General features: G+C 50.1%; 1 protein-coding gene across 3 annotated transcripts in view; it reads right to left on the reverse strand.

Annotated features, from left to right (window-relative positions):
* The window catches only part of TBCD (tubulin folding cofactor D), a 2,437,462-nt gene that overhangs the window by 251,756 nt on the left and 2,164,347 nt on the right, over nucleotides 1–21,359 (reverse strand). For all 3 annotated transcript variants that reach the window (XM_078654702.1, XM_078654704.1, XM_078654703.1), the window contains one exon: nucleotides 13,698–13,787. In XM_078654702.1, the coding sequence (XP_078510828.1) occupies nucleotides 13,698–13,787 (90 nt within the window). The remainder of the gene's footprint in view (nucleotides 1–13,697; nucleotides 13,788–21,359) is intronic.

Below are 21,359 nucleotides of genomic sequence, written 5' to 3' on the forward strand. Positions count from 1 at the left end.
ACGCCATGCGTGATCCATCAAGCACCGGCGGCTGAGTTAGTCCACTCTGGCGTTCAGAGAACGTGCCAGGTGTTGAACCACCAAGCCTTGATGTTCCAGTCATGTCCAGAGGCACAGAGTGTCCTGACATAGGCTCCAGGGCCCCACCCGCCCTGTTTGTTGCAATACCAAATGGCGGTTGTGTTGTCCGTGAACACCTGCACTACAGCTTCCCCGGACAGAGGGAAGGAATGCCTTCAGTGCAAGTCGGATCGCTCAAAGCTCCAAAAGGTTGATATGGAGCCGGGACTCCGCCGGAGACCAGAGGCCTCTGATCTCCGCCTCTCCCATGTGGCCTCCCAATCCCAGGAGGGATTCACCCGTCACCACTGGGTGCTCCGGTTGGGGAAGGGAGAGGGATCTGCCATTGACCCAATCGCGATTCCTGAGCCACCACTGCAACTGTCGTGCAGTGCCCTCCGAGATCTGGACATGATCGGACAGGTTGCCCTGATGCTGCGCCCACTGGAACTTCAGGTCCCACTGCAGAGCCCGCATATGCCATTTGGCATATTGCACTAGCATGATGCAGGAGGCCATCAGGCCCAGGAGCCGGAGGGTCATCCTGACCGAAACCCGGGATAGAGGCAGAAAGATCGGAATCATAGCCTGAATATCCCAGACTCATTCCTCGGGGGGATAATCCCGAAACTGCGTCGATTCCAGAACTGCTCCGATGAAGGGGAGCTTCTGAGAGGGACTCATGTGCGACTTCGACACATTGATGGGTAACCCCAGCAAATGCAGGAGGTCGGCTGTAGTATGAAGGTGGGTGGCGACTGTCTGGGGTGAGCCTGCCTTCAACAACCATTCGTCGAGGTAGGGGAAGACGGACACCCCTGACCTGCGCTGATGAGATGCTATCACCGCCTTCACTTTGGTGAACACCCGAGGGGCGCTGGTAAGGCCGAAGAGGAGCACGGCAAACTGAAAATGCTCTTGGCCTACCGTGAACCGCAGGTAACGCCGGTGGGTCGTCAGGACGGGGATGTGAAAATATGCGTCCTGCAAGTCCAATGCTACCATCCAGTCTCCAGTGTTGGGGGCAGCTAAGACCTGAGCCAGAGTTAACATCTTGAACTTCTCCTTCTGGAGGAAGCGATTGACGTTCCTGAGGTCCAAGATGGGGCACAAGCCCCCCTTGTCCTTCTTGGGGACCAGAAAGCAGTGGGAATAACAACCACGTCTTACTTCTGGCCCAGGAACGTGCTTGATGGCCCCTTTGGCCATGAGGGTCATAACTACCTGTTAGAGAAGCGCAAAATGATCCCCCGACATGCGGTGGAACTGAGGTGACATGGCAGGGGGGTAGACTCGAAGGGGAGGGAGTAACCCATCCGGATAAGTTGCAGCACCCTCTAGTCAATTCAATTTCAATTCAAAGATAATTTTATTCGATTTTTGAAATTAAAAACCATAAAAGCACATTTTAAATACAGTTTAAAACATTTCATTACATTTATACATTATACACACGTCTAAAATTTATATAATTTGATTAAAAACCTATGTTAAGGTAATTCCAGAAAATTATATATATAATATATTTAAAAAAGTGTTCAATCCATCGAAGCTCTACATTTTACTACATACTTCAGGAACTTAGAAACTGCTACCACAGTGACTTCATCTTGTAGCATATACAGTTTAATCAGGGCTGGTCTGCATTGCCTTAGTCCCCACATTTTTAACAGCGGGACCAGATGCCTCTTTCTTCCCCATTCATAATATTTACAAAATAAAATGCAATGAATATTTGACTGGGTTGAAATATCATCACACGGGCAGTTAATCAATTTGGCAGACCAATCGTTTACAGTTGGAAATGATATCAGTCTGAAAAAGCAGTCAGTTCTCATCCTGGTTAATAATAGTCTCGTATAGGCAGAGTGTAGTGGTGATAGGTATGGTTGTACGCCTACTTCGCACAACAGTAGGCGATGATGGGAAATACTTGACTTATTTTCCTCTAGATAAGATCGCCTATCTTCCAACAAACCTAAACAACATTCTTTAAGAGCTTTTTTTGTGATTAGAGAACAAGAAATGGGGTTTTCAAACAATTCTGAATGACCTATAGAAGTTAAAAATTTACTAACATAAGAAAGCCACGCTATATTTCTTGAGGCTGCTAGGTCCATACAATCTCTGATAACGTCTCTGCTAAACACTTTCATCTGAGGTCCATATCTTGTGCCAAAGCATTATTGGACTTATCTTAATTACATCAGTGATATGGACCCGAGCAAGTTCCTTGTGGCAAATATGGTAGAGATGGATCTAGGCACTGCTAGTAAGTATCTCAAAAAAGCATTCTCATTAATTTGGATCTCTCGACAATCTGCCATACCCCAGATTCCTGCACCATAGGTCGCGGTGGAAACGCATTTTGCTGCATAAATGTTGAGCAGAATCTGGACCGGCTTTCAGCCCAATTTTTTTGCAAATTTCTTTACCGCGCCTATTTCTCGACAGAAGGCCAGATTGCGTGTGTTATTGGCTGTGCTCCATGATCCCCTGCTGTTAAAAATTATGCCCAAATAGGTAAAAGTCTTTGTCAAGCTTATCTTTGTTTGATTTAAAGAAGTGTAGCAATCTACTTTGTTTCTTGACGTACAACACATAGTAAACGTTTTCCTACATTTATCCTAAGTCCTCTTGTGCCCATAAATGAGGAAAATCCAGTTAGAGCTTTCTGCAGACCTAGCTGTGTTCTTGACATTATGACAGCATCGTCTGCATAAAGTAGTATCGGAACTGCCATAACATTGATTTTGGGGTAATCTACATCCAGCTTAATCAAATGATCTGCTACCCCGTTTATATATAAATTGAAAAGAAACGGGGCAAGGATGCATCCCTGGCAGACGCCTTTTTTCTTGGTACATTTTCCATTTCTCCCATATCGGACCATTGCCCCCGCCCCTCTATATAATTCTTTTATGAAGTCAAGGATATTCGGATCAATTCCTAGGTCTATAAGTGTGTTCCATAACACGCTGTGGCTTAGGCAATCAAATGCTGAACAACAAAAGTCATGTATAGATTGCTTTTTTTTGCCATCGTGTATTTGCTTGTAATCAAGGCCAGGTTGAGACATTGCTCTACTGTGCCTAACCCCGCTACAAATCCATATTGGAATTTAGAAAGGACTCCCTTTTCTTTTGCCCAGGTTTGTAGTTTGTTCAATAGAACTCTTCCTGCTACCTTCATCATCGAATCAAGTAGGGAGATTGGCCTGTAGCATTTTGGGTCCATTCTATCTCCTTTTTTAAAAATAGGAATTACAATGGCTTCCTGCCATGTTGTTGGAAAACCTTCTATAGTATAGCATTTAAGAACATTTGTAAGGAGGGGAGCCCACAAAGAAATATTATCTTTAAATATGTCAATCGGGATGCCATCCGGCCCGGGGGCTTTAGAGTTTGCACTTTCCTGTATGGCCTGTTCTACATCTGGAAGTGAAAAATGTATCTGTAGCGGGAATATATCTGCCGGGGGTCCCTGCACGTCATTCTCTTTTATCAGCCAGGGGTCGGGATTGTTTGATTCATTCAAATCATCTTTTTTATATAAATCTGTAAAGTGACTAATCCAGACATCCTCTGTTATAGCAACCTCTAAGAGGTCTGTCTTCCTCTCCATAAAAAAGGGAGCATTCACTTCCCTCCAAAAGGCCGTATTATCCCTCAGGGTACTAGCTTTTAATAACGCCTCCCAGGCAGCGTCTTTCAATTCCCTTTTTCGTTTCTTAATTGAATATATGCCAGTCGAGCTGTTCCGATTTCTAATAAATCTTTAGGTACCCTTTTTAATGTATCTTTGAGAGTGTTATGTGCTTTAGAGCATTCAGAGTTAAACCAACCCAGAATCGTAACCCTATCATCATCTCTTTGCTTCCTTGTCAAATTTTTCTTGATTGTAGATGCTATTTTTCTGAAAGCCGTTTTTACTGTGCATGGATTGAGAGGTTCTTCGAGGCATATCATAAATTGCTCAAGATCCTCCATGATCAGATCTTTCAGAAAAAGTTTTGGGTTGACCTTAGACCACTTTACGGAGTATCCATTTGTACGTGCCAGGGAAATCGAGTGACAGTGTAAGGTTTCCGTTAGGTTCATTGACTGACTGGTCCTAAGACCTACGTCAAATTTTGCACTAATCGGGTAGTGATCGCTCATAGCGATATCCTCAGTTTTAAAAGCCATGGCACTTCGATGATGGCTGTTAGACATTAGCATGAAGTCAATTATAGAGCTTTTCCCTCGCCCGTGGAAAGTGGGTTGAAAATTGACCATTGGCTCGCTGAGCTCATTGACAAAACCTAAGTCCCAATCGTGCATTAATTTATTCATTAAGTTCCCAAAGTGAGTATGTTCAAAGTGTGTGCTTGGTTCAACTTTAAGGTTTGTTATATCACAAACATTTAGTCCACTGTGGGGGCATAAATGACAATTAAAATCGCCCACCACTATAGCACATCTTTCCACTTTGTCCCTGCCCACTCCCCAATTCAGGGCATGTGATAGCTCATCCATATATTCTGTTCGATCATCCCTCATAACATTATTATATAGATTGATCAACAAGAAACTCTGGGCCCCTGTCCCTTTCACTGTGAATACCTGAAATGAGTGCCTAATTTTATTGTTTTTGTTTTTGTTCTTATTCTCATCCCCCTCGAGATCTATTCTCTCTACTTTCTACCTTTGCCAGTCTGTAAAGCCTGGGTAAAGTTAGTGCTAAAACCATCTAAGTTGGTGGCCTCCTGATCCCAACACTCTTGAAGACATATTAAGTCGAAATTATTAACAAAGGTCAAAAAGGTTGGGTCTGCGGCTTTCTTAGAAAGACCCGCAATATTCCAAGTTACAATAGTCACATTAGCCCTTGAATCTTTTCGTTTTAGCCCTATTCTTGTCTGAACTATACTCCCATTTTTGCCTACACTGACTCCTTGGACTACAGAGTTATTTGGATGACCATCCAATAAGACTTGCTCGTTTCTCCTATCATTAGTTATAACATCAGTCCTCCCAGAAACATTACTTAATACTGATGGAGGCGAACTGGGGGGAAGTTGATCGATAGACGGATCTGTGATATTATTTCCTAATTTGTGTTTGGATGAATGATGAGTCTTCTCGATTGTTTGGTTATAGGTTCCCTTATGGGCTATGGGTGACCTGGGATTTATAGCGTCTATATCACTTAGTACTAGGCTTGGTGATGGTCAATCTACCATCTCTAGGCAATTAATGCGATTGCTAGTTGGTATACCCCTCCATCCCTCCATGTAGGATTGTTCTCTTCGTGAATTCCAAGGCCAAGCCTCCCAATCCCTTCTCCTGTTCCGGGGGTCAACTTGATTCCAATTCCAGTCAGAGCCTTGCTTCCAGTTATATGGGGGTTCTTGGTCATAAACGTATGTCGGAGGATAAAAGAAGGATAGACGATTTGCGTCAATTCCTTCTTTTTTTGCTAGAGTTGGCCATGAGCAGATATAATCAACTGCGCTGGGTCATCGAAATTTATGATAATACAATCCCCCTGTGTCATTTTCTTTAATTCTCCAATCCAGGGGACCCTACGCACCATAGTAATTCTGCTGTTGCGATAGGGTGGGAGCGGTCTATTTGTACTAAGCCATTGCTTTACTTTATTTTTTAGGGACCAGGTGGATTCTTTTGCATTTTCAGAGAGCTCTGGGACCCCTGTAAGGACCACTGTGAATGGACTTGCTTCAGGTGGAAGATCAATGGTGCGCCTAAACCTCCCTCCCTTTTTCTTATCTCTATCAAGTTGTGGTACTGGTGTCTTGGGTAACATTGGCTTCTGTTTTCCTACCCGAGTAGGGCCTTTTGGGATATCAGATATTATCTGTGTGTTATCTTGAGCTACGTTTGTTTTTTCTTGTACTTTGGGCACATTAACTGATGTTTTAGTTTTTAGTGGTGGTCCTGGGTGTTTCTGTATAATGTTGCCTTTGATACCCCCCGCGTTAATGGCTCCTAAACCATTCGAATTGTTCGAGTTTTGTGGCAAAGTGTTCAGCTTGGCTAATTGTTTTTCAATATTCATTAGGGATCGCTCCATTGGTAACAAATAGGTCTTAACCCCTTAATTGCTGCCGTCGGCCAACGGTCGTCACGGCCACTACCTCCCCAGTGCTGCGCACGACCGTTGGACGTCCATTCAGCACTAGTTCCAATGGACAGCGCAGCACTGGGGAGGTTTATTTACAAGCTCTAAAGGGGTTAAGGAGTTCCCCAAAACTAGCTAGCAGCTGTTTGTTTGTTTCACATAATTTACACCCACCCCCCCACCCGTAGCATCTAAGTTTCCGGGCGTTGGAGAGAGGTTGATTATAGTTGTATTTGTGGGATTTGAGTATGGAGTATTTTGGTGCCTTCGGTTCTTTAAAGGGCCTTTAGTAGATTGTTGTTTGCGCTCTTTCTTTTTCTTTTTAATCCTTTGTTTTGGGATAGCTCCCTCCCTTCTCCCCATTTCCTGCTTTTTTGGGGTTTCTAGTTGGGTTGGACTCATAGCTAAGTCTGGAGTTTTCTCTAGATCTTCCCTTATCTCTGAATCCATTGTCAGTTGGATTGCAGATAAGCCTACGATGTTAGGCATACTATGAATATCCGCAGGAACTTCCAACAACAATGGTCCTATTGCTCCTGACAGGGTTGGGGTTCTGGCTGATGCTAAGGGGCCCATTGAGGACCTTCTTGCTATGGCTAGATCTCGCGATACCCTTCGTTCTAACAGGATGATGCCCTGGTCTATGGCTTCATTGGCCTTCGTAATGAATTGATCTATCGGGCCTGTGATCTGACCTGCACCCTGTGCCGTTTTACTCCTACTTCCTCTAGTGCTCATATTAAAGGCGGAAGACAGAGTATGTTTTGAGTAAACAAAATAAAATAACAACTGTATTTATTTATGAGGAAACAAAAAGCCCTCTTATATCAGCACGGACCTCTCTTTCCAGCGACAATGTAGTGGGAATAGATTTGGCACGTAATCATACAGAATTAATGAGAGGGGCAGAGTCTCGAAATTAAAAAGTTAATAAGGTGGCCCAGTCCAGTCTTACCCGGTCTTTAACGGGCTTAAACAGGCCCGCCCTTGGCCCGGGCTTCGCCCGGCGTCCCGCGAGACGGGGATGACGCTGCTTTTAAGCGCCTCCTGGCGCGGAAAGCTGTCTCTGGAGGCCGCTAGGGCTGCTGGGGATTGTAGTTGTTCCGCTCTGCCCACACTCCGCTCGGCGGCCCGTCTCCACGGTGACACAGGGAGTGAGGCGGCGGGAGGCGGGCAGGCAAGACCCCAGTCCACAGTATCCCTCTGGGCAGGCTCAATACGTGACAGGTGAGGCAACAAATTTCCGGATGCAAACAGGATTCCCCCGCTCGACCGGGATAACGCTGCTTTTAAGCGCCTCCTGGCGCGGAAAGCTGTCTCTGGAGGCCGCTAGGGCTGCTGGGGATTGTAGTTGTTCCGCTCTGCCCACACTCCGCTCGGCGGCCCGTCTCCACGGTGACACAGGGAGTGAGGCGGCGGGAGGCGGGCAGGCAAGACCCCAGTCCACAGTTCCCCTCTGGGCAGGCTCAATACGTGACAGGTGAGGCAACAAATTACCGGATGCAAAAAGTGACAGAGTGCCAGTGTGGAAGGCGATGCCGAATCCTGCAGCCCACTGGAGTGGGGTGCACCCCGAAGCTCGGACTAGGAAGGCTTTAAGGCGGATGATGCGGGTAGCGGAGGTGGACTGACCGGCACACTGGCCTCCAGTGCCGCCATGGCGGGCTCCATGCCTACGGCCGCGCCGAGTCTGGCTCTGCGCAGGTTTCTGACTGAACGAGTGGGCGGGGGCGACCCTTCCGTGGCCACAAAAGGAGAGAAATTTAGACGTGGCTGGGCGTGTGGTGGAGAGACCCAAGGACTTGCCTGTAGCCCAAGAGTCCTTAAAACGCTCCAGCGCACTGTCCACCGTTTTGCCAAACAGGCAAGTACCATCAAAAGGCATGTCCATGAGGGAACTCTGGACATCCCCGGAAAACCCAGTGGAGGGCAGTCAGGTGTGGCGACGCAGGGCCACTGTTGTGGAGATCGCTCTCCCTAAGGAGTCCGCGGTGTCCAGGCTACACCAAAAGGTGAACTTTGCAGCATCTTTTCCCTCCGCAACAGCCTGGGAAAGTACAGCCCAAACATTTTCTGGGCACTGGGCAGTGTTTTTGCCACTGTGTCCCACACAGCGTGAGAGTAGCGGCCCAACAGGCATGCGGTGTTGACTGACCGCAGCCCCAAGCTGGCAGAGGAAAACAACCTATTGCCAAACTGCTCCAGCTTTTTCGATTCCTTATCCGGCGTGGCGGGGGGAACGCACTTTGGGAAGTGGAAGCCTGGATGACCAGGCTCTCAGGAGTCGGATGATTGGTCAGAAAAGCCGGGTCACTTGGTGCCGGGCGATGACGCCTGGCCAGGTTCTTATCCACAGGAACCCCTGTGGCTGGCCTAGACCAGGTCCCCATTAGGACATCCGTCAAGGCCTCATTAAACAGGAGCAGAGGTTCCGTAGAACTTGCCGCTGGCTGAAGTACCTCCGTAAGGAGGTTGGTCGTGTGGGTAACAGTAGGCAGGTCAAGGTCAAGGGCCTCAGCTGCTCTACGAGCACCATAGTATATGTGGCGCACTCCTCCATGATTGTGGGAGGAGACATAAAGCCCGACTCGGAGGAAAGGTCAAGGCTGCCTGTGTCCTCCGAGTCCTTCACCCATTCATTGTCAGACTCGCACTGCAGTGCAAAAGAGTCTTCCGACCCCTCCCAGTCATCCCCTTCCTCCATGGCCCGTGGTACAGGCGGCAGCCATGTGGGAGGCACAGGGGAAAACAAGTGCTTCAATGGCGTCAGAAACGGCGCCGGTCGACGTCTATCTGGCTCCATGCCCCAATTAGGGTCCCAAGCTGGAGTAAAATTGCCCAGAGAGTTGGGCAAGGGCGGAGGTGGGATGAATGAAACCCATGGCGGTGCTGGGAACAGAGCCGCAGGGGATGCCGGGTCCGGAGCCGCTGGCGGAGGACCCTGGGGTGCGGGGCTGGAGCTGCCAGCGGAGGACCTTGAGGTGCCGGGGCCGGAGCCGCCGGCAGAGGACCTTGCGGCACCAGAGGCGGCGCCGACAGCAAGCAAGTGCCCTCAGAAGGTCCATGGCAGTAAAAAACTCTTGCACCTGGGCCGGAGTCGCCGATGGACCCGGATAAGGTGGATAGGCCGCAGGACTCCCAGGCTCCAACGGAGCCGCAAGGGAGAACTCCTGGCCCCATCGTACGCGCCCGGAGACCCACGAGGGGATGTCGGAAAGCGATCACGCTTCTTTGACTTCTTTTTGTGACGTCGCTTACCCAATTCCGAAGTCGAAGACTTGGACCACGAGGAGCAATGGTGATGGCTCCGCTGTCGGTCTCATAAGCGACCCCTGGACCGTGAACGGCGTGGAGACAACTGCCAGGCTTCAATCAGCTTTCTGGACTGCTCCCGCGAAACCTTCGGAGCCATGGCCAGACAGTCGGAACATGACTGGGAGTCATGGTCGTGCTCCAAACAGTAGAGACAAATGCCATAGGGGTCGGCCACCGACATCATATGGTGACAGGCCCCGCAGGATTTAAATCCAGGCATCCCTACGTGGCACCAGGAGTCGAGGACTCAAAAGAAGTAGAGACAAAAGCCTCAAAAAAGTTAGTCAAAAAAGTGACTATGGTACGTGCTCTAACCGGAACTGTGCTTGCTGGCGCGGAAAAAGAAAGAACTAACGTCAGCACGCATGGGTGGAGCCTAAGTAGTCTCTGTAACATCATCTCGGCGCTTACGACGCCAGCGACGGATGCGGAGACGCACGACGCCACCTACCGATGTGCAAGGGTTCCACTGACGAAAAACTTTCTGGCTCTAGTCGGACACCTGGGGATATTCTAAGGTAAGGAATCTATCACTAACGTGTCTCTTTCAGATGGTGGTTTTGTTTCAGGAATTTAGTGAGCTGCTGGTTGATGGCTTTCCCCAGTACTTTGGCCGGGTAGGGGGAGCAGGAAGATTGGCTGGTAATAGTTGAGATTGCTGGGGTCAGCATAGGCTTTCTTTAGGAAGGATCTGACGTCTTTGTGTTTCCAGGAAGGTTGCTGTGGGAAGGGAGGTGTTGAGGATGCTGGTGAGCTGCGTGCAGATTGGGTTAGTTGCAAGGTTTTAGAGGTCGATGGGCGCCCTAGAGTGGATGGAAGACATGATGACTGAGGTGGTCAGGGTGGTGAGTGGAGACCAGGTGGTAATGGTTTTGCTGATAATCAGTGGCCACTAATTACTGGTCATTGGCTGATAGAGGTATTTGGGGTTGAAGGTGGCGGGTTGGAGGTTGAAGTTGTTGTAGATGTTGGTGCTACTGCTTAGAAGTAGTCGGAGAGGGTGCCGCAGAGTTCTTGGGAGGGGAGGTTTGTGTTCTCTATGGCTGTTGGATTGGACACTAACAAAAGCAAAGACATCTTCCCCATTGTGAATGATTTTACCTCACCGAAAGCTGACTTCAACTCAATCACCTCCTCGGAGGACCTCTGCAACAATCTCTCTCAATTCTTCAGCACAAAATCACCAACATTTACAGGAACTTCAACACACAAGTGGACCAGGCAGACCTCCACAAACGCCTCCCGATCCTATCCAAAGAACCACTGCTAACGACATGACACATCATTACGCCATAAGAAATCACCACCACCATGAAGTCTATCCACTTAGGCGCCTATTGGACCCCTACCCCCACTACGTCTACTCCAGAGGACTGTGCCATACCCACACCCATTCTGAATATTTCCACCTCTATCATGACCTTCCAAATGCTTGGAAATATCATCTCTCTTGACATTTCTCAAGAAACCCTCTGCAGATCTTTTGACGCTCGCCAACTGCAGAACCATCTTCCTGCTACCATTCCCAGACAAGATCTTGGAGAAAATCTTCAACAGATGCCCCATCAAATACCTCAAAGACCACCAACTCCTCAATACCACTCAGTCTGGTTTCAGATCTGACTGACTGACTGACTGATGGCATTTCTAAAGCGCACTAATGCCGAGGCGTCTTGGCGCTATGCAAGATAACTAAGTATTAGCTGGCCGCTGTCCTATTAGGTGAAAAGCCATGTCTTGATTTCCTTCCTAAACAGCCTGCGGTTTGGAATTTGTCTTAACTGCTGCGGTAACGAGTTCCAAAGCCTTGAGGCCAGATGGGAGAAGCCCTTGCCTCCCCAACGTTGTCTTTTGTTCTTGGGGACCATGACCAGCCCTTGTGTGGCAGACCTCAGGGATCGGGTTGGCTGGTACCTTATAAATAGGTGTTGGAGATCAGAGGCCCCGTCTCCCGACAGTGCCTTATGAACCAGACAGAGCGTTTTAAAGTCAACCCGCCTCTGAACTGGGAGCCAGTGTAACTGCCTGATGACATGGGAGGTGGGATGAAATTTAGGCAGGTTAAGGAGTAGTCTAGCTGCAGCATTTTGAATTGATTGCAGCTTGGCCATTTGAGCACAGCCTGCTCCTAAGTAAAGGGCGTTGCCGTAGTCTATTCTGGAAAGGATGGTAGCAATTATGACAGTTTTCCTAAGATGTTAAGGAATGAACAGCAGAATCTTTCTTAGCCCCTTAAGCATAAAGAAGCAGGCAGAGACCACTTGATTCACCTGAGGCTTCCAGGACATGTTTTTGTCAAATATTATCCCGAGGTTCCTCGCTTTAGCCACTGGAACTGGACAGGATCCTGCCGAGGTAGGCCACCAGCTCTGGTTCTAGATCGACGTTTTTTGTCCAAACTCGAGGACTTCCGTCTTTTCTGTGTTCAACTTCAAAAAATTCAAATTCATCCACTGCATGACTTCCGACATTCAGCGGGAGAATTAGGCTGCCTTGGAATCCACAGACAGAGACGATCAGCTGAGTGTCATCAGCATAAGACACTAGCTTAAAGCCCTGGTTCTTTATTAGCTTGGCCAACGGGGTAACGTAAATGTTGAACAAGGTAGGCGATAGCGCCGAGCCCTGGGGGACTCCTCCTGGAAGGAGAAATGTATCTGACTGATGGCCATTCCAGAAGATGACTTGTTCCCTTTCCGATAGAAAAGAGGTGAGGAGGTCTAGCGCTAGGCCTTTGACACCAACATCATGTAACCGTTGGATAAGTACCTCAAGATCTAACCACAGCATAGAAACTGAGCTCATCGACGCCATGGATGACATCCACATGACTCTGGTTGAGGGAGACATAGCAACCCTGATCCTTCTGGAACACTCTGCAGCATTTGACATGGCCTCCTATCCCATCCCCATCCAAACCTTACATTATATCGGAATACAAGGTCCCAGTCAGTCTGACTGGCACTGTATACCTCGGACCCCCTGTGACAACAGCTACGGAGTTGCGCAAGGATCCTCCTGAGACTGTCCCTCTCCAAAGCATCATCCACTCTCATGACAACAACACCCTCTCCTTTGCTGACAGTACACAACCCATTCTCAAGTTTAATGTCTGCACAACTGAAATCGCCCACTGGATTAAGGCCAACTGCCTGAAGCTGAACACAGACAAGACTGAAATCATGATTTTCCGGTAGACCACTTCACCTTGGGACTCCCCCTTGTGGCCAACAGAGCTGGGACTGACCACCACTACCCACACCAAGAACCTGGGGACTGTTATCAATAGCAAATTTTAAATGACTGTCCAAGTCAATGTCTTCACTGCTAAATGCTTCCATTCCCTGAAGAGGTGGAGAAAGATTTTCAAATGGCTCCCCATCAGCATCTGGAAAACTGGAAGAACACCCTTTTCACAGGCAAGCTGAACTAAGGAACACTCTCCATGTAGGGATCAACAACAAAAAACATAAGGCTGCAGACCATTCAGAACTTGATGTTCATAATTACTTTCAACCGCCTCCATGGCACTCACATCACACCGCACCTGAAGGAGCTCCACTGGCTCTCTATGCACAAACAAGCACAATTCAAACTCCTCAACCCATACTTTTAAGGCATTACTTAACATGGGCCCAGCATAACTATACAATCGCATCTGCTTTGCCTTCACTCATCCAGAATCCTACTTGCACACAGACCACACATACCAGCAGCGATCAAGCCTTCTCTTACATTGCTTCTAAAAATGTGGAACAGCTTGCCACTACTCAAAACAAACTCCTACCGAATTTTAGAATTACATAGGAATCTGAAGCAATGGCTTTTCGAGTAGTCCCACTAGCCACTAGGTTTGGCTAGACTCACATCTGCTCAGCGCTAGGATATCCTTTTGGGTGATAGCATGCTCTACAATTCTGCATAACGTAACAAAGACTGTTGTACCTGTTAAACCTGCAAATAAAAGGGAGGTGCAAGGATCATAGAGGGATTTTAGGTCAAAGTCTGATAGAAATGTACAGAAAATAAGATTACTTAAGTAGCTTATTTTCTAAAGCAGTTGAGGGAAATAAACAAACTACCATCACTTAAAGAAGCCGTGTATCATAAGAATGCTTGGATAACATGTATAATACATTTACAGTTCTTCATGTTGTACTGGTTTTTGTTGCTGCTAGCACAAACACTGGGTAACTCACACAGCTATGCTGGATCGGAGTTTTGGGATGTCTTTAGACTTCTTGATTTCCTCCTTACAAAGTGATAACAGTTCCAAAGCAAATGGATGGCTGGAAAGAGAAATGAGGTTCGGCGGTTGGAAGGAGCAAACAAACAATGCATACACATATGATACTGTTAAAAGCACCTTCCTCCCCCAAATAAGAAAGTCGAAAATAGTGTCAGCAGCTTCGCTTCACAACTGTCTTGAATGAATCTGCAGATGAGGCCATGAGCAGTGGATACACAAAATACAGCCACAGCATACCCTAACACATACCAAAGCCACAACCAACTTTTGTCTCTCTCATATTGTGCATGTTCCAGACCCAATGGTGAAAACTGAAAAAAAGACCATGGAAATGGAACAAAGGCACTGTCAAGCAATCTCGTAATATAGCAATACACCACAAGTTACTTATCTTTGGTAACGATATATCTGTAAGAAACAGTAGTTAGTGTTAGATTCCTTACCTTAGAATATCCCCAGGCGTCAGACTGGATCTGGAAAGTTTTGCGCAGCAGTACCCTTGCGCGTCGGTAGGCGTCGTCTGCGGCTCCGCGTCCGTCGTCAGCGTCGTTGGCGCCTGGATGACGTCAGTTCTTATACACAGCTTTTCCGCGCCAGAAACGAAGAGCCATGATAAAACCGACACTGGTGCCATGAAACAAAGGCCCTCAAAGGGAAGAACCTTAACCCTAGATATCGGTTCGCAGAACGGGGAGGATGGGTGGGGCGGTAAGGAATCTAACACTAACTACTGTTTCTTACAGATATATTGTTACCTAAGGTAAGTAACTTGTGCATCTGAAAGAAACCGGTTAGTGTTAGATTCCTTACCTCAGAATAGATACCCCAGCAATACCAACCCCGGTGGTGGGTCTGCGAACCAATGATCACATCAGAAAGTTCTGGAGAACAGAACAGCCAAAGAAGTCATCTCTCCGGACTTGGCTGTCCAGGCAGTAGTGTCTAGCAAACGTGTGCAGCGAGGCCCACGTAGCTGCCTGACAGATGTCCTGCAAGGGGACTCCCCGACCCAGGGCAGTAGTAGCCGCCGTGGCCCGAGTGGAGTGGGCACGCAGTCCCACCGGAGGCTCCTTCTTAGCCAGAGAATAACAGGCCTTAATGCACAAAACAACCCATCGAGAAATGGTTCATTTGTGTACCGCCCGTCCCTTCTTAGCGCCCATGTAACCAACAAAGAGCTGGTCATCCACCCGAACTGGCGTGTGAGGTCCAAATAGAATGAGAGCGCACGTTTTGGGTCCAGACGGTGGAGCTTCTCTTCCTTTTTTGTGGGATGAAAGGCGGAACGAAGGTGGGCAAGGTGATGGACTGCCCGATGTGGAAGGCTGTAACAACCTTGGGCAGGAAAGAGGGACGTGTTTTTAAGACAACTTTGTCCAGATGGACAGAAAGTAAAGGAGGCTTAGAAGAAAGAGCCTGGAGCTCGCTCACCCTCCTGGCAGAGGTGATGGCAACCAGGAATGCAGTCTTAAGAGTAAGAAGACGGAGAGGACAATTGTGAAGTGGCTCAAAGGGAGCGCACATCAAATAAGTCAGAACAAGATTCAAGTCCCACTGAGGCATCATGAAAGAAACAGGAGGAAACATGTGAGTGATGCCCTTCAAGAATCTATTTATAACAGGGGACTTGAAAAGAGAAGGCTGATCAGGAAGCCTTAAGAAGGCTGAAATGGCAGAGAGGTAGCCTTTGATAGTGCCCAGAGCAGAGCCCTGCTGGGCAAGAGAAAGAAGAAAGTGGAGAACCTCTTAAAGAGGGGCGGAAAGGGGATCCACAGCCTTTGCTGTGCACCATGCCACAAATCTGTTCCACCTGCAGGCGTATACCGTTTTCGTGGAGGTACACCTGGCTGCCAGAATGGCATCACAGACTTCAGGAGGCAAGTCAAATGGCCTCAACTGCCGCCGCTCAATCTCCATGCATGGAGGTGGAGGCTGGACAGGTTCGGGTGGAGGACCATCCCCCGCTGCCGCGATAGAAGGTCCTCCTGAAGAGGCAGAAAAATCAGGGGATCGACTGACATGCTGAGTAGCTCGGGATACCAGTATCTTCGTGCCCAGTCCAGAGCCACAGGATGACATGGGCCCGGTTGCGCCAGATCTTCTTCAGCACTCTGGGCAGAAGTGGTATAGGCGAAAAGGCATACAACAGACAGCAACTCCACTCGCGATGAAAAGCGTCGCCGAGCGAGTGCCGCCTTGGAAATTCCAACGCGCAGAACTGATGATATTGCGCGTTCGCTTCTGTGGTGAATAGATCTAACCAAGGCTCTCCCCACTGCCGAAAGAGACCTTGCGCCACGTCCGAGTTCAGACGCCATTCGTGATCCATCATGTACCGACGGCTGAGTTTGTCCTCCCTGGCGTTCAGGGAACCTGCCAGGTGTTGAACCACCAGGGTGATGCCCTGGTGTTCCAGCCATTGCGCAGAGCCTCCTGGCAGAGGGTCCACGACCCCATCTCACCCTGTTTGTTGCAGTACCACATGGCGGTGGTATTGTCTGTGAACACCTGCACCACACTTCCCCGGACAGAGGGAAGGAATGCCTTCAGTGCAAGCCGGATCGCCCGTAGCTCCAGAAGGTTGATGTGGAGGCGGGACTCCGCCGGAGACCAGAGGCCTCTGATCTCCGCCTCTCCCATGTTGCCCCCCCAGCTCAGGAGGGGCGCATCCGTCACAACTACGTGCTCCGGTTGGGGTTGGGAGAGGGATCTGCCGCTGACCCAATCGCGGTCCGTGAACCACCACTGCAACTGCCTCGCAGTGCCATCCGAGATCAGGACGTGGTCGGACAGGTTGCCGTGATGCTGGGCCCACTGAAACTTCAGGTCCCACTGGCGTGATGCACCAGAAGGATGCAGGAGGCCATCAGCCCCAGAAGCCGCAGCGTCAACCTGACCGAGACCCGGGATGAAGGCTGAAAGATCGGAATCAGAGCCTGAATATCCCGAACCTGCTGCTCGGGACGATAAACCCAAAACTGCGCCGAACCCAGAACCTCTCCGATGAAGAGGAGCTTTTGAGAGGAACACAGGTGTGACTTCGGCACATTGATGGAAAACCCCAGCAAGTGCAGGAGGTTGGCCGTAGTCTGAAGGTGGCTGACGACTGCCTGGGGCGAGCCCGCCTTCAACAACTATTCGTCGAGATAGGGAAAGACTGACACCCCTAATCTGCGCAGATGAGCTGCGACCACCGCCATCACTTTCGTGAACACCCGTGGGGCGCTGGTAAGGCCAAAGGGGAGCTCGGTGAACTGAAAGTGCTCGTGGCCTAGCGTGAACGGCAGGTAACGCCGGTGGGCCGGCAGGACGGGGATGTGGAAATAAGCGTCCTGCAAGTCCAGCGCTACAATCTAGTCTTCGGGGTCCAGGGCAGCTAAGACCTGAGCCAAAGTCAGCATCTTGAACTTCTCCTTCCGGAAGAAGCCGTTGACGTTCTGCAGGTCCAGTATAGGGCGTAGGCCCCCAATGCCATTCTTGGGAACCAGAAAGTAGTGGGAATAGCAGCCACGACCTACTTCTGGCCCAGGAACGCGCTCGATGGCCCCCTTGGCCAAGAGGGCCGATACTTCCTCTCGCAGAAGTTACAAGTGATCCCCCGACACCCAGTTGTGCTGCGGTGGCATGGCTGGAGGGGTCGCCTCTAAGGGGAGGGAGTAGCCCCGTCGGACGATTTGCAGCACTCACCTGTCCGATTTGATGTTGCGCCAGTGGAGGAGGTGATGGTGGACCATGCCCCCACTGGCAACAAATGGGCCTGAAAGCTCGGACTAGGAATGCTTTGAGGCAGATGCTGCGGGGGTGGATGTGGACTGGCCGCGCCGTTGTCCCCTTGCACCGCCACGGCGGTTACCACGTCTGCCGCCATGCTGGATGTTAGACTGCGGCCCATGGCTGGCAGGACGTGAAGTGGCGCCCCTTCTTTTGCCACGAAAGGAGCGAAAGGCAGAAGGCTGCTGACGCTGGCCTGACAGGCCCAAGGACTTGGCCGTAGCCCTGGAGTCCTTGAAGCGTTTAAGCGCATGATCTGCCTTGCCACCAAAGAGGTGGCTGCCATCGAACCGCATGTCCATGAGGGTGTTCTGGACATCAGCCAAGAAGTTGGCGGACCTCAGCCAGGCGTGGCAGCGAACTGCCACCGTTATTGACATCGCCCTGCCCAGCGAGTCCGTGGTATCCAGCCCACATCGAATGGAGTACCGCACTACGTCTCGTCTCACGGCAAGGGCTTGAGCGAGCTTCACCCGGGCCTCCTCCAGGCACTCCGGTAGCACGGCCGCAACCGTATCCCACAGAGAGTGGGTATAACGGCCCAAAAGGCAAGCAGTGTTGACTGACCGCAACCCCAAACTAAGGGAGGAGAACAGTTTCTTGCCAAATTGTTCATACCTTTTGGATTCCCGATCTGGAGGTGCAGTCAGGAATGCGGACTGGGAGGAGAGGCCTGGATAACCAGGCTCTCGGGGGTGGGGTGGGTGAACAGAAAACTAGGGTTTTACCTTCCAGCCAATGGGAAGGGGAGAGAACGAAAACCCGCACCTTAATCACGAAAATGGCAGTGGTTTCTCCGAGGCATTTCTGCCTCGCCTCGGAGAAATGTGGACGTGTGGAGGGCACCTCTCCTGCTTTTTGTGAATGTACACGCAGTTTATCTTGTCCTCATGTTTCACTACTGTTCTTATTGTGAAGCGCTCTGACACCTTCGGGTAAAGTCCGCGCTATATGAAAACGCATAAATAAATAAATAAAAAAGTAAATTAAATAAGTGTTTATGTGCGATTCAGGTTATGGTTGTGTGCTTATTCCCCGGTATGATCGCATCTGTACACCCGGCCGCAGCCCTCTCCAGCCCTTGCGATATCACTCTCATGACCCAGGCTCCTATAGGCACTGTCTGCCCTCAACAAGTTTACGGGCCGCTTCCGACCCAGCCCGGTCCAAAGATGCTCGTTCGGCCGGTCAGTCCCCGCCGGTGGACTCTTTGCTTGTTATTGTCCCTGCTCCTCGGACTCACCCATCCTCAAGTCATGGTCTTGCAGCTGATTGGGTGTCCCAGATGCAGGCTCTGCCAATGCCAGCCTCTGTTACTGAGAAGGCGGGATAATCCACCCTACAGCCGCCGCCTTACCAACAACATCTGCCGGCTCTGTTGCGGGAACAACTGAGCTCACGAGTCCGGCCACAGTCTGAACTCCGAGCTCCGCAGCCTGCCCCTACCGTGCCCAGATATCCGTTCCCTCTCGCAGGTAAAACCATCAACACCATTGCCACTGGTCGGGGAACACCTGGTGCACCCCCACGCCCGCACTCCGAGACTTCTCTGCAGCTCTGGCACAGTGTACGGCAGGCACATTATGGGGCCTTCTGCAGCGCGAACAGCCCTCTTCCTGCCTGAGCACCCTCATGTCCGCAGTCCGCCCCGAAAGACCCCACTCACCCCCATGTATCCTCTGCACCCCAATAGAGTCTTTGCCCCCTTATCACATCCGAGTGGCCCTGAGACACCCCGAGTCTCTCAGCTGTGAGCGCCCCGGGCGCAGGATAGACACGAGTCGCAGTCGCGCATCCCCTCTCCATGAAAACACCACACTTTCGTTTGAGCAACCCCAATTCAGATCGAACTCTCTGGTATAGCACCTCAATTGAGCCCTATTGCATCCGAACGACCAAAATTTCCCCTAGTTCCCTCCCCCCTGCTGTCGCTTGATCGCCACTCCTGTTCACTGAGCCACCCCTTAATCTCCCCCGCCCCACCCCGCTCTTACACCCACTCCCCCTCACCCCCGCTCAAGGCTTCCCTCCCCCTGCTCGTGCCCGAGGATAAGAGGTGCTTCTGCTGTTGAGCTATGATACATCTGCCTGGCTGAGAATGGAAGTGCCCCAGTACAGCAGGCCTATTAAAAGAGATGGCACTGTCTATTTAACAGCAGAGCAGCCTGCCTGCTCAGTCTCTTTGAAAGAAAGGAAACTCCACTGAGAGGGCAGCAAATGGTTAGTTTAAAGGACGAGGTAAAGTCTGAAAAGTTCAGCTGCCTGCTCGGATGCGCTGGTCCTGTCCAACTGAAAGCACAGCGCCATCGAAGTACACCCACCCTGTGGAAAAGTGCTTGTACTGTCCAACTGAGAGTACAACAGTCTTTCTGAAAAGTGTAGGCACCGTACAAATGAAAGCACAGCAGAAACATTCTGGTACTCTCCAACTGAAGGCATAGACCCGCACATGAGAATTGCATGTGGTGTTCAGTTTAAGATACACGAGCCCTGCTGAGAATGTCGATGCTGTAGAACATAAACTTTTCTGAGGCATGCTTGTGCTCTCTATTGAAAACAGGCAATGGCAATGCCACTGTTTGACTTATAACTAAACGTGCATATTCAGTCTCTGATGAGTTTAGGCACTCATTCACTAACTCATCAAACATGTGCCCTGTAGCTCTTTCTTCCACACAAGCATCCTTCCATTTTCTGACTCGTTATTGCATTCACCCACTCACCCGAATTCATTATTTCACTCATGATTAGTAAAACACACACTCAATGTAAGCAAACATATGCAAGATACATTTATACAAAAGCAGAAAAAAGTTTTTAAAAATGCTTTGCATTAAAGAATAAGGTAAACATAACTGTGGGTGGCCATCTTGGAATGGTATAGTGCATAGTTTATCATTGTTTTAAGGTTCCAACATGGCGACTCATTTAGAAGCAATATCTCAGCCATCTTAGAATAGTGAACCAGTGATGCACCAAGGACAATACCATTGCAAACGATTAAGCTATTGGCAATGTAAATGACAATGCCATTTATTTATGATAAAAAAAAATCATCAACAATGCCAATAGCGGGGGGAGGAGCCAAGCTCGCGTCCGAGATGGCCGCGTTTTAGCTCGGCTCCGTTCGCTTTCCTGTCTGGAACGTCTATCCTGTGTTTTATCCTGCCCCGGGAAGTATTCTTTGATAGACTATGGAACTACGACATTTCACAGGCACTTACCGTTTGATCCGTTTGCTCCTGGGTGCCGCGGATCCTGGGCTGCACCCTTGTCTGCTTCGGGGCCTCCGGAGCGAGCGGGCCTGACACTCCTTGGCGGCGCCCGGGCGGGGCGGAGCGCTGTGGCCGGCCCTTGGTGGCGGTGTGGGTTCGGTCGGAGAGGCCGATGTGCAATTAGACCGATTACGGCTATCCGGGCCTGATCCGGCGGTCCTGCGGCCTGGTGTTGGGGCGCTGCCTTCCATGGACGGGGTTGACCGTGTATGTGGCCCGTCTCCCCTTTGTTCTCCGGTCCGGCCATTTTGAGTCCCTCCGCCCGGACTCGGAGAACGGAGCCGGTAGCGTGTGGGGAGCCGGCGACCCGCCTTCTTCTGGTGGCCCCCCTTCCTGCTCTGGTGGTGCCTCTGCTGGTGGTCGGCTGTATCCTGTTTGCCCCGCTGGTGTCCGGACGGGGGTCGGAGTTTGCCGCGGCCCGGCCGGGCTTCTAAGATGGCGGCCGACCCCATGTCTCTCGGACTGGCCGAGACTGGCGACGCTGGTCCGCCGCATGGCACGTTTGCTGAATACCGTAAAGGTGAGCCTACGCTTGGCGACATCCTCGCCGCCTTGCGCTCCTGGAG

The sequence above is a fragment of the Lissotriton helveticus genome, chromosome 7 (genome assembly GCF_964261635.1).
Source record: "Lissotriton helveticus chromosome 7, aLisHel1.1, whole genome shotgun sequence".
Lineage (NCBI taxonomy): Eukaryota > Metazoa > Chordata > Amphibia > Caudata > Salamandridae > Lissotriton > Lissotriton helveticus.